The 12,474-nt window shown below is 41.9% G+C and overlaps 1 protein-coding gene across 1 annotated transcript in view; it reads left to right on the top strand.

The window, feature by feature from the left end:
• The window catches only part of LOC6493140 (eukaryotic translation initiation factor 5B), a 31,102-nt gene that overhangs the window by 13,118 nt on the left and 5,510 nt on the right, over positions 1–12,474 (top strand). Inside the window, exons 6-7 of the mRNA XM_001957096.4 lie at positions 2,169–2,364; positions 3,686–3,793. Coding sequence (XP_001957132.1) covers positions 2,169–2,364; positions 3,686–3,793 — 304 coding nt within the window. The remainder of the gene's footprint in view (positions 1–2,168; positions 2,365–3,685; positions 3,794–12,474) is intronic.

The following is a 12,474-nucleotide window of genomic DNA, read 5'->3' as shown; positions in this document are numbered from 1 at the left end:
ATTTTATGTGTCGTCTTACATTGTAAGGGTTTTTATTCCAACACTTATTCCAACAAGAAACAGAAACAGAGAATAAATGACTTCTTGATATATGACAAGGAACAATGCAATTTTATTGCCGCTTAACTTCATTAACACGATCCCCCATGCCCCATGCCCCATCATGCCACACTCCCCCACTTGATAAACAACCAGTATATGGGCGGATCTTTGAAGATTGTGTGTGATATAGCCGACAAGGCAGACAGTCGGAAGAGTTAAGGAGCCGGGCTGATGGCCAATGGTCGGGTTAAGTGATTCATTTAGCGGCAATCACAAAATGCACTTTACACCAGCCGAGACCAGGCCAGGGGCAGGATGGTGGCTGGGGAATAAAGCTAAGCGATCCCCATGATTTATTATAGAGAGCGAAACCTTTAAGCCGGCAGCTTTGTCTCATTAGCGACTGGCAGGCCAGTAAACTAAGATATATCTGGGGGGAGAAAAAAAAATATAGATATATAAGATACTTTGCATCTCAATCTTTCACTTTTTGGGGGTCTCTGCTCCTTTCTAGTTTCCGATTGCGATTGCCGGCAAACCGAAACTATTTTCAAGCTCTGCTTGGTAACAACAAAAGCGAAGCCTACACCGGACTCGGATACTCAGATACTCAGACTGCCAGATACAGATACAGATATAAATGCAGATGGCGAGATGCAGATACATTTACGGCCCACTCAAATTACGCTGTCACATGCGCGAAAAAAGAAAAACCTTGGCTAGCAGACACAGACATGGACAAAAGAATAGAAATGTAGATACAATTGTATCTTGTATCTTGTATCTACGCCCAGGCCCAAAGACGGAGCATTTCCGTTTGACGCACACACTTCCGGCGAGCTGGTGGGTCTGGGACTGGGCCTGGGCCTGGGCCCTTTTACGTTTTTTTTGCTTTTCTTGGGAGTTGCGCATGCGTGCAGCGCATTGAGTTATGCCTGCTTTTAGGCAATGTATCCGCCAGATACTATACACCTCCAGCTCCCCATTCCCCACTCCCCTACTAACTTTTACTATGTGTGGCTGCTCTTCATTTATTTATGATTTTTACGCGTGTGGAATTTTCGAACCATAAAATTTTGCATTTTACTTCAACGAGCAGCGACCATAAAAGTCTTCTGTCTCCCGGATGGGGAGACCCTTCCTTCCATCCTGGTTCTGTCCTCCTCTCCGATGATACCAACTGTCTCATATACACATCTCGGAGTCGTGTGCCCCATTAAATGCCTGGCTATTTTTATGTGATCTTTTATGCTTCTCCGTGGAGGGATCTGTTCCAATAATGGTGTGTGACTTAGGGATTGGGTGACGAATCGATCCACGGCTTGGCCGAGTTTTATTGTCATTTAATATTAAATTAAGCATCAGTGCTACAAGTGGGGATCTTCGAATGGATCCATAAGGATAACCCTAAAGATCCTAATACTAATAGAGGATTTATGAGCTAGTCGGATGAAGGTTCGAACAGTTATAGCCGTGATTAGGGGCCACTTTTGAATGAGTAAAAAGTTTCTTAATTTTAAACCCAATCCCTTCCTTAATTCCCGGCTTTATAAATCATAAACCGATTATTCCCAGACTCTATTCTAAGCAGTTTTGATGCTTTTGATGCTGAAACTCCATTCCATACCCATTCCAGCTGGATTATTTATATGCAAGATCCCAAAAAGTGGCCCTCATTAGTCGGAGCCACTCTCGACTTGTTGGCCATTTGGGACCTTTTCCTGTCGGCGGCCAAGTCGGGGAGTCGAGAGCGCTTCGATTCTCGAAATGCCAACCATTTCCTGTCATTGAAAAAAGCCAGATATCCACACGGCAAAGTTAGGCCGTCAGTTGGGGTTTTGTTTGTTGCCTTTGTCCGGCTTGAGGTTGTTGTGTGATTTCAATTATTAACGCTTCCTGATGCTGATGCTTTGGAACTTGGGGGAACATGTGGCCACTGGCCAGATCATTAGGCCAACAACTCGGGCCCCGACAGGAAACCGAGAAGATGCATCAACAGTGTCATTATCATTATTGTTATTATTATTATAATTATCATGGCTTCTATATACGAGTAGTAGCTGCATATACTTGTAATTGTTTTAAATGGCTCATCTGTATTATATCTGTACCTTTTTACCTTTCAGGTATGCTACGATTCTGGCATTCGATGTCAAGATCGAAAAGGAGGCACAGGAAATGGCCGATTCCCTGGGCGTGAAGATATTCCAGGCGGACATTATCTATCATCTTTTTGACAAATTCACGGCCTACCGCGAGGAGCTGAAGCAGAAGAAGCGCGAAGAGTTCCGCTCCATAGCCGTTTTCCCTTGCAAGCTAAGGGTAAGTTGGATTACATCTTTAAGATATTGTTTTTAAAGATACTTTAAGACTAGTTTAGATTGATTTCTGTAGTTCCTGTATCAGTTTCTAGCCTGGTATACTGGTGTCATTATGGTCATTACTTTAATGGGTCTTGTGTTGTGTGTTCGTTCGTGTGTTCCATTTCCCTTCTGCAATTACCCCAAAAGCTACAGGTGTAAAATGCAATCTGCCGCAAAACCGAACTGAAAATGAGACTGGACTGGGGGGGGATCTCCAGCTGTGGCTGTCTCTCGTCTCTTGACGCTGGCTTAATGATGCTGGCCCGGGCAAGAACCTGAACGTTAAGCTCCGGGCCGCGCCGGGCCGGCCACTCAACAAGCGATTAAAGCCTTAGATCCCAACAGTCGCCTGCATCACGTCCACACTTCCTGCTCAAATAATGTTTAAACCGCGTATTTGATTTATAGGCAATCATTAGATTTCGGTCGTATGCAATGTTGCGACTCGACACGCCACACTCCCAGCTCTCAACTCCCACCTCCCGCTCCACAACCACTCTAGAGGCCACTTCTCTAGACCACTTCTAGCCACTGGGCTCCCACTGTGCTGGTAATTGGACACATAGCGCACAGCTGTTGGAGGTATTCGTTAAGCACTCAGAGAAATATTATTTCCAAAAGGAAATAAGTATTATATATATAAAATCTTATAGATACTATTTATTCCCTGTGTATGCCGCCTGCTAAATAATTCTCCCGGGTCCAAGTCCCAGTCCAGTCTCTGGTCTTGTAATAACAATGACGTTGTTTAGTTTGAGTTATTAACTCGCCTTCTGTCTTAAGGAGTTGCTGCAACATGTGGGGATGCTCATGTGGCTGGTGAAACGTGTTCTCTTGGCCACTTTTATCCTATTTTTTTTTTTTTTGAATCCCCCTTTCGGGCAATCATACAAGATCCATTTTCTATGCCGGCTGTTGTGTTCTGGCCTCAAGGCGGCATCCATTTGAGGCCTTCTTCAACAGTTGACGCAACGGAAATTAAGTTGTTCTTATGGCTTCTTGGGGTGTGAGGGTTTCTGGGCCAAGAAATATACCATCTAGTCTGATACTTATTTAGTTTCCTAAAACCTTAGTTAATCATATTTATTAAGAGGTAAGTAGTTAGTAGAAAGGCCGATTCAACTATGATTACTGGACATTATTTAAAAAGTTGTTAGGATCGAAGAGTACCGTCGTTATCGATCGGTCCCCCGATTGAGCCGCTTATTAGTTATGCCACTGATTGCTCTAATTCTCCTTTTCTTCCCTCTTATCTGTATCTTGGCGATCGCATCCGACAGATACTGCCACACTTCATATTCAACAGCCGAGATCCGATCGTGATGGGCGTGATGGTCGAGAACGGGATTGTCAAAGTGGGCACTCCAATTTGTGTTCCCAGCAAGGAGGTAAGTGCACAAAGAATAATTTTCTACTAATTGTATATAACATGTATAGAATATGTAATCCTTAATATCTACTGATTTTTCTCAGTGCTATTTACTGGCAAATATTTAACTATTCTGCGCACAAGGCTCTACAAAAGGTTCCATTGAATTCACGCACATGGCCTTACAGTCTATAGAGTCGATAGGTGGTGCAGATCAGGAAATCTCAATGAACTGAACTGGGGTCTGGGGCTGGGGGCCCTTGGACTCTTCTATTCGCACAATGAAAGTCCTTGTCTTTTGGTTAGAGAATAATATTGGAATGGGGGGCTGTTGTGTCTTGCCTTGTCTTGAAATCGTGTCAAGTATCCGTATCTAAAGTCTCCTAAAAGGAGGCCCGATGAGCTCTGTTCGTGTTTGATTTTCTACCTTTGCCTCATGGGGCATTCAGGCAGCTTTTCATTGTTGACACAGGTGGCAGTGGTTGTTGGTGGTGCTGTCTTATTTTATTTTCTCTCCTCGATTGTAGGATGAATGTGCGTGATGCAATTGTGTTGGGGAGCTGGGCAAATAATTATTAGCTCATCGCTGGCAGGAATTGCGACGCAAAATGTTACTGAATTCCTTCATAATAACCAACTGCTGCAGCTCAATTATTGTCCTTCCGTTGGAAGGTTGGACCAAGACAAAAAAAAAAGGAGACGTAAAAAAAAAGACGACACTCATTTCAATTTATGCGCCGACATGTCCTGCTTCCCGTTTGGCAGAGACAACTGTTTCCTTTCCAAGTGTCCACAACCACTTTTGCCAAAGGGTTTGCTGTTTCCTTCTGACTTCACCAGCAGGAGCTGGTGGAGTTGCCTGGAGTGGAGTGGCAGGAGGCTTTCATTGGCAATTATAACTTCCTCAATTATCCAAGAGAACGCTGCTAAGCTGTGCGCTTCCCGTCATTCATCGTCATTCGTTTTAACGTCGTCCCTCTCCTTTCAGACTTGGCTGGAGTTTTTGCTTTTCGATTTCTTTTTTTGTTTTTGCTCACTATAATACTGATTTTTAGAAGGAAGATACTCTACTTTTTAAAGGGATATTGTTTAAAGGTACAGGTATTTGATAAGTATTGAAAAATAAAAGTGAGACTCAAGATATTCTTTTAATTATTATTATTTAAGATCTGAGTACTGGGTATCAATAGTTAGATGGTATTTAAATAATACTATAATTATTTTAAATATATTTTCTCAATACTTGATAGTCCATTCAATAACCTACTATAACCTGTGCCCCTTCCTGCTGTATCTTCCTGATCCAATTCTACTTTAGATCTGCACTTCATTTCTGCCCAAGAATGCTGGGCCCCGAGACTCCATCCTCGTCGGTTGTCGGTTGCTTTTTTGCCTTTGCGATTTCCGTTGACTTGTCTTGGCAGCTGGGGGAGCTCGAGCTGCTCCCGAGAAGAGGTTGGGTTGGGGATTTCTCCCCTCGGTCTGTACTTTTCTCAGCGACAACTTCCTTTCGAATCGTTTGATGCAACGTCTGCTGTTCTTTATAGTTGAGGCTAAAATAATAGGAATAGAAGGTTACTTTGTAAGAGATATTTATGATAAAATAGTAAAATAAGAGAAATATTTGAAGTAAACATTTTTAATATATTTCTGAACCATTTCCTTGAGTATTTCTTAGCTGCTATTGGGGTGACCCCTGCTGTCTGTGTCTTACATTGTGTGTCTCTGATGCGCATGCGTGCCAGTCAGTCAGCCAGATGGTCTCTCGGCCCTTGTCTCCGCCTTTGTCGCTGGCCGTTGCCTTGGCCGTTGATTACATTTATTAATTATATAATTAAATCTGTAATAGCAGGCCCAGCTCCGATCAGTCTTTCGGCCTTTTGTCTTTACGGGGACCGCGTAATTGTTTCGAGTTGGCCAAAAACATCCGTTCTCACACGAAACAGGACGGGCCAGAAAACCACTTCCACTTCCCGTTTTCGGGTTGCCTTTTGGGGGTTAAACAGGTGACCGTTGTCTGGTGCTGGACAGCCGTCCAACTTTCAACCCTTAACCCTAACAAGTGTCAAAATGTGGTAACGGGATATGCCTGGGGGTTAATCAAGAAATGGGGGATCAATAAGTTCAGAGGGTTCATTGGTTTCTGGGGCCATAAGGGAAGTAATTTCAGGTTACTTTTTGGATATTTTTTCACTTTCAGACTTCAAAAAATTCAATTAAAAGTTTACCCTCCCATTCCTTGATTGTTTATCCATCAACCGGCTACGCTTAGCCTTGAGGGTCAAACTGGCTAATTAAGCAGCGATCCGCGGCGGTTTTGTTTATCCTCCGGTCTCATCAGATCCGCCTCGATCAGCCCCCCTCGTACATCAAAGAGTTTCACTTTATCGGGCCACGATCAGAGCCCCAACACGCCCCACTCTCGCACTCGATTCGAAACATCCTCATTTCGGTTTGGATCGGATCGGATCGGTTTGGATCATGGATCGTATATCGCATCGTACCGTTCTCCCACTGACATCAGACCGAGTGGAGGTGGAGAGGAGCTCCGATCGCATCCATCTACTACTATATATTCAGCGATCTCGGGCCGGGGAATACATTTATTTTGTCAGCCTTTCCTTTCCCTCGTTTTGGATCGCGGTGTGCTGCGGCCCGCACTTAAAAACCAAAAAGCCAAAACAGCAAACGGAAGTTGGAGGCGTTACCCAGCGCCAAATCCAAATCCGTCAGTCACTTAACATATGGACGGTGTGTGTGTGCCAGAGTGTGTATGGGTTTACGAGCGAATTATACAAGGGGGGATATCTAGTTGTGGCCACAAGTACAGTAGAAGTTGGATAAAGTTAACAGAGAGGCAGACTCTAAAGATTCCTAATCTTAAAACCATTTTAATAAATCATTAAAAACTATATCCTTCTTAAAGAATCCCTACTGTCTATGTCTGCAATCTTGTGCAGCCTTTTAAAGACTGTCTTTAAGACTCTCTGGCGAGATCACTTGCAGATCGTCTTGCAAATATATATATCAAGATATTAGTTTGCCTCTTAACCGCAAAAGCAAACCAGAAATCTGGTGGCAGAAAAAGTTTTCGGTTTCTCGGTTGCAACTTGCAACCGCACCGAGTGAGATCGGGGCAAGATCGATCGATATCTTTTAATATTTTCATTCATGCCCCAAGTGGCTGTTGGTCTTGTAGCGGAAATGAAAGCTCATTCAACCAGCGAGCGAGCGAGCTGCTGGTTTTTGTTAATTAAATGCCTCTGGGCCTCATGCAGTTTTCGATTTATATATACATGTATTTCTTTTTTCTCCTTCTCTTAGTTATTTTTTTTTTTTGTATTTTTTTTATCATAAAATATTGTGTGTAAAGTGGTAGCAGTTTGCCTTGGCGATCGTCTTTTTTTTCCCTCCTCGCATTTTGTTGATCTTGGGCTAATTTATGGGCTGCGAGTTGAGTTTAAGTAGGTAAGGGTGTCGCTACTTCTGGCCCCATTACTACTTCCCCTGCCGACTCGAGTGCTATATACATATATATTTATTTCTTTTTTATGACTTCACTCACTGGTTGCCTCAATTGTTAAGCCATCAGGTCTTCCCGACTTCCGTTGTCGCGAAATATGCGATTTTCTGAGTGAAAGGAGGGTCTTAGAAGGGATTTTGTAAGGTCTCTTGGAAAGAAAATGGAAAGTATCCTAAGTATTAAATTTATTTAAAATTTCATTCATGATTTTGTGCTAAAAAATACTTGAGATCCTTACGGATTACGATCTTCTTTCCAGTTAACAAACTGCGTCACATCTTTCTCTGGTTTCTGGGGTTGCTGGGAATACGTGTGCCACAAAAGAGCACTTTTAAACAATGCCACAACAAGGGGCACAAACAAAAATAATAATAATAATGGATGTGGCAAAAAATAAAAAAAAAAAAAAGGAGGACAGAAACAGCGCTAAGAACCGGAACAAGTAATTAAATTCAAAAGAAGTGCCAGCGGGCTGGAGGAGGTGGGGGAGCTGCGAGAAGAAAGAGCTGCGGAAGCGGATTGTCGGCAACTGAAGACAACAACTACAGCTGCTCCAGGTGGCTGGCAGCGGGAAAACGGAAGCAGCAGTGACGCTGGCAGAAGCAGAACGGAAGTGAATACTTCCGCACGTAGTTCTGAATGGGAAGACTGAAAAAAAAAATGTTCTCAACAGGCCAGAGCTATAGGGGATTGTGGAAACAGAGATATAAGTATTTGTCTCAGTGTAGGAGCCAAGTGGCAAAAGTGTGCTGAGGTTGCCAGCTGCCTGCCCGGGGTCGTGGAGGAGCGCATCGGAAGTGCAGGATCCGAGGGAAGTAGAGATCCGGTGGCGAAAGAATGCAACCCCTAAGACCCGATAAGGCTGGAAGGCAGCCAGGCAGGTGTGCCTCTCTGAACGTGCCCAAGTCCAAATGTATCTCGGCGGAAACTCTTCCAATGAATGAAATAAGAATGTTTTTATGAATGGAGCTCTGCCTCGCACCACCAACAAGATACATTTGTATCTTATTATGATAAGCAGGCAGTCAGCAAGAGGCAGATTTCGTAATAGAACAGTTGGAAAACATGTGGGCGCACTCTGGCATGGTAAGAGAGTATCTCGAGTGTGTGTGGGTATGCACGCTTGTATCTATCGGATACAGCCACAATAAAAGCTTTTTTTTTTTTTTAAATATAAAATAGAGCAAACAGACCATATCAAATAGTGGCGAAGCGGTTACAACTCATGAATGAATCCGAAAGCTACAACCCAAACACATTTCTAGTGATATATGGTTGATTTTTAAATATAATTTGTAAACACTAAGCTCTCCATTGTACTAGCTTTTAGCTGAATTTTTGCACAAAACTGTGTGTTAGTGTAGCTGTATCTGTATCTGTATCTGGGCAGATGTATCTGTATATGTCTCGCTTTCGTTTCATTCATAAAACTGCTTATTTCCTGTTGTTGCCTTGGACTAGGCTAGGCTGGAGGGGCCGGATGGGTTCGTGTTTCGACTGTTGTTGGTTTGCAGAGCCATAAAATACAAACACTTGGATACACACGAAGAAAAAAATAACAACATACCCACACACACATGTGTGTGTGGAGTCATTCAGGCAAACGATAAGATAGTAAAATCCGCTTAGATACGCGCTTTTTATTATTTTTTTGCGGGAATGCTGCCGCTGCTGCTGCCGCTGCTGCTGCTGCTGCCCTTCCTCTGTAGTATCTGTATCTATGCATTTGTATTTGTATCTGTTAGCTACGCGAACGCTTTAAATATTTATTTTACTATGAAAATAAACTGGGCAGAGCTAAGGCAACCGCACAGAGCAACAATGGCTGCGATTACAAATGGCAATTGCAATAAAAGCAGTCCGACCATCCCACCGACCAGCAACAACAAAAGAAATTAGCGTAATTAGCAAATTACTCGACGTTTGCCTTTTTTTTTTTGTTTTTTTTTTCTGCTTGCTCGGTCAGTTGGTCGCCTTCGTCACATTTCAGTTTTTCTTGGCCGGAAATGCTGAATTTGCACAAAAACCGACGGAAAACTGGCATAAAAATGTTCTTATTTCTGTGGCTCTGCTTTCCTTTCCCCATTTTACACGCGCACCCCAAAATAAATATACTTAATTGACGTTTGTTTAATCGCAAATGGGCGAGGTGCAAGCCATAAACTTTTTGGTCTGTGTGGGAAAAAAAATATACAATTTTAAAATGAGGAAAAAGTTTAAAAAAAAAAATAGAAGAGCAGACACAACACCCACACGAAAGTTGTCCAAGTAAGTGGAACAATAAAATAGCGGAAAGGGCAGGTATTTTCTCATATTTTGGTTGAGTTTTAAAAGTGAATAAGGAGTTAATTAGCAGAGAAATATAGTCTTAAAAAATATATACTCTAAGGTAAAAAATATAGTGGTGAAATATTAACTTCCGCTCGCAACCCACTAACTTAAATCAAGTAGTTGGGACTTGATTAGTTTTTATTTTGTATTATGGCTAGGGAAAACCCCCTTTCTTTATGGGTGGCCAGGTTGCATCATTTAAAAAAAAAACAAAACTTTGATATTAAACCTCTCGGAAAGCCAACAAAAAAATTTAATAATAGCCATTAAGTCAGGCATTGAACTTGATATGAGTTTCGGGTGATAACTCACTTGGCTGGCGGCACTCGATGACTTGTGAACATTCACTTCCTCCAGACCAGAGTCCACTCGAGTTTGTGCATTTTTTTAATTTCTTGTTTCCTTATCAAAACTTTGATATTTTATACTCTCCTCCTCCAGCAAGAACTTTGAAATTGAAGGTTTCTGCTTCGGTTTCTATTTGTAATTTATTATAAACTTAATTGATTGTTTTGCACTTGGATCTGTGACGCTTCAAATACGATATTTCTTATTAATGACGGGTAGTATCTATCAAGTATTTCCGATGTCCGATAACACCTAAAGTTTACCCCCCAAACGAATTAAACAATAATCAATGAGTAGTGTAGTGGTGGTGCCCAAAAAAAAAAAAAGTAAATCAAAAAATTAATAACAACAAACCCATATAGATAATCATTTCTAATCAGTGGAGATTGCTGCTGTTGCTGCTGCTGCTCTTCAACACCTTGGCAACACCCACCTGAGATTTCATTTTGGGGCTGACTTTAATTTTCAAGTTACGAGTGACGAGCTAGCCCACGGACTTCCTGCGAGTGAAAGATTTTCTCTTAAACTAACCCACTCCTACGACCCTCGTAGTAGTGTTGATTGTGGGCGTTGTGGGCGTCACTGCGTTTCAGAGCCGGAGATTGCAGATGCTGGAAATGCTTTCGAGATGAAAATTCGAGAGATCGAGGCTGGAATGGGAATTGGTTATAGTGAGATGGTGATGAGGAGATGCTAATGAGCATGACTAGACACATGGCCCAGTGCCTACTGAAGCTGCTGTTGCTGCTGCTACTTTTGATGATGACGATGAATGACTGGGTCTTAACTGGGCTCAGAGCTCATTTGGTAGGTGTTGTTGGCTTTGTTATTGCTGTTGAAAGCCATGTTGCTGGGCGTTGCATGATTCGAGTTGTGTTGGCATAGTTGGCGGCAGTTTTGGGAAAAAGGTACTGATGGTTTGGTGAGAGGGATGGCTACTCTAACTACTATTTTTAAGAGTTAAACAATATAGTTTTAAAGAGTTCCCCATCTTAGATATTTCATTAAAAAGACAACAATTTTTTGTACCATATTCCACCTATTTCTGTTGACTCTGCAGCCCTGTTGCATGCATCTGGTATGTACCTCCTCCGTTCACCTTCCTCCACTTCACTCCAAATGTTGTGGGCAGCTGAGTGGGGTTATCTGGGGTGCTGCTGGTCTGGACGGATGGATCGTGATCATGTTCATAGCCAGGCACTATGATGACTATATAAATGTTTCCTCAAATGTGGGGGCTTTCGGGCTATGTTCGAAGCACTCGAATCAGCGACAAGTTCTTTGGCTCTAGCTCTCCTCCCCCGAAAAACATGACGTCGGCAACTTTGGGGCGATTCATTTGAAAAGCGTAGATCAGCAGCCAGCCCGAGGGCTACAAAAGATACAAAAAAAAAAAAGCAAAGATCCAAAGATCCAGAGCCAAGTCAAGACCGGCAGCTGAGATTGAAAGAAATTGATGTGGCCCGGGCATGTTGCTACTGTTTTAGGAGTTACATCTGCAGACGCTTCGTAGTTCCATTAATTTGAGTATGCCAGGGTATATAAGACCTTTTAGTTTGCTTTTAAAATGATATTTTTGAGATACTCCAAAGAGTATGTTCTATAGAGCTCCCCTCTTTTTATTTCGGATTCCCCCTCGTGACGGATGTTGCGAATATTTTTGTATTGTGCTTGACACATATAAATCCGAGCATATATATTATGCATATGGTGAACAAATACACACACCGTATATGGGGTAATTCTTTCTACGGTCAACTAATTTAGTGTTTCCTGCTGACAACGCCACAAATTCCAGCCACAACGCTTGGAAAGAGCGAAAGAAATCTGAAATCAGAGAATTGTGTCACAAAAAATGTTTGCGCTATCCAAAAAAAAAAAACAAAAAAAACCCCCCTTAGGAGATATATCAGACAATCTATTTGTTTGTCTCTCATGTCGCTCTATCAAACATTTTACAAAAAATAAAAAATTGTGAAAAAAAAATCAAATTGTTTTTAAATCTCGTTTTGTTCACTTTTCGATTCGATGTTGTTGTTTTTCCGCTGTTGCTTTCGTTCATTCATACAAATAGTTTTTTTTTTTTGTTTTTTTGTTCGAAAATAGACGACATCCGGTCTGCACGAAATATATAAATCATATTTTTAGATAAACGCTGATATACACGCATACACACACGGCCAGAAAAGCGCTCTGCCAGCCAGAAAAAGTTGTACAAAAAAAAATTATTGGAGGCGAAAAAAAAAAAAAAAAATGTTGAATGTAAAATGTTGTCTTCGTAGCCAACTTGTTTGGGTTTCATATTTTTCAATTTTTTTTTCATGTATTTTTGGGGCGACACGAGACGACGACGGCATCGTCATCGAATTTTTTCATCGATGCTCAATAAAGAATTTGTTCGAAAAACTGAAAATATATGCCGAGTTTTCGAAAAACTATTTTTGGTTGTGGCTGTGAAGCGGAGAATTTCATGAGGGTAATTGGAAATTACAGGAGTT

This window comes from Drosophila ananassae, chromosome 2R, assembly GCF_017639315.1.
Source record: "Drosophila ananassae strain 14024-0371.13 chromosome 2R, ASM1763931v2, whole genome shotgun sequence".
Taxonomy (NCBI): domain Eukaryota; kingdom Metazoa; phylum Arthropoda; class Insecta; order Diptera; family Drosophilidae; genus Drosophila; species Drosophila ananassae.
This window is presented reverse-complemented; position numbering and strand designations above follow the sequence as displayed.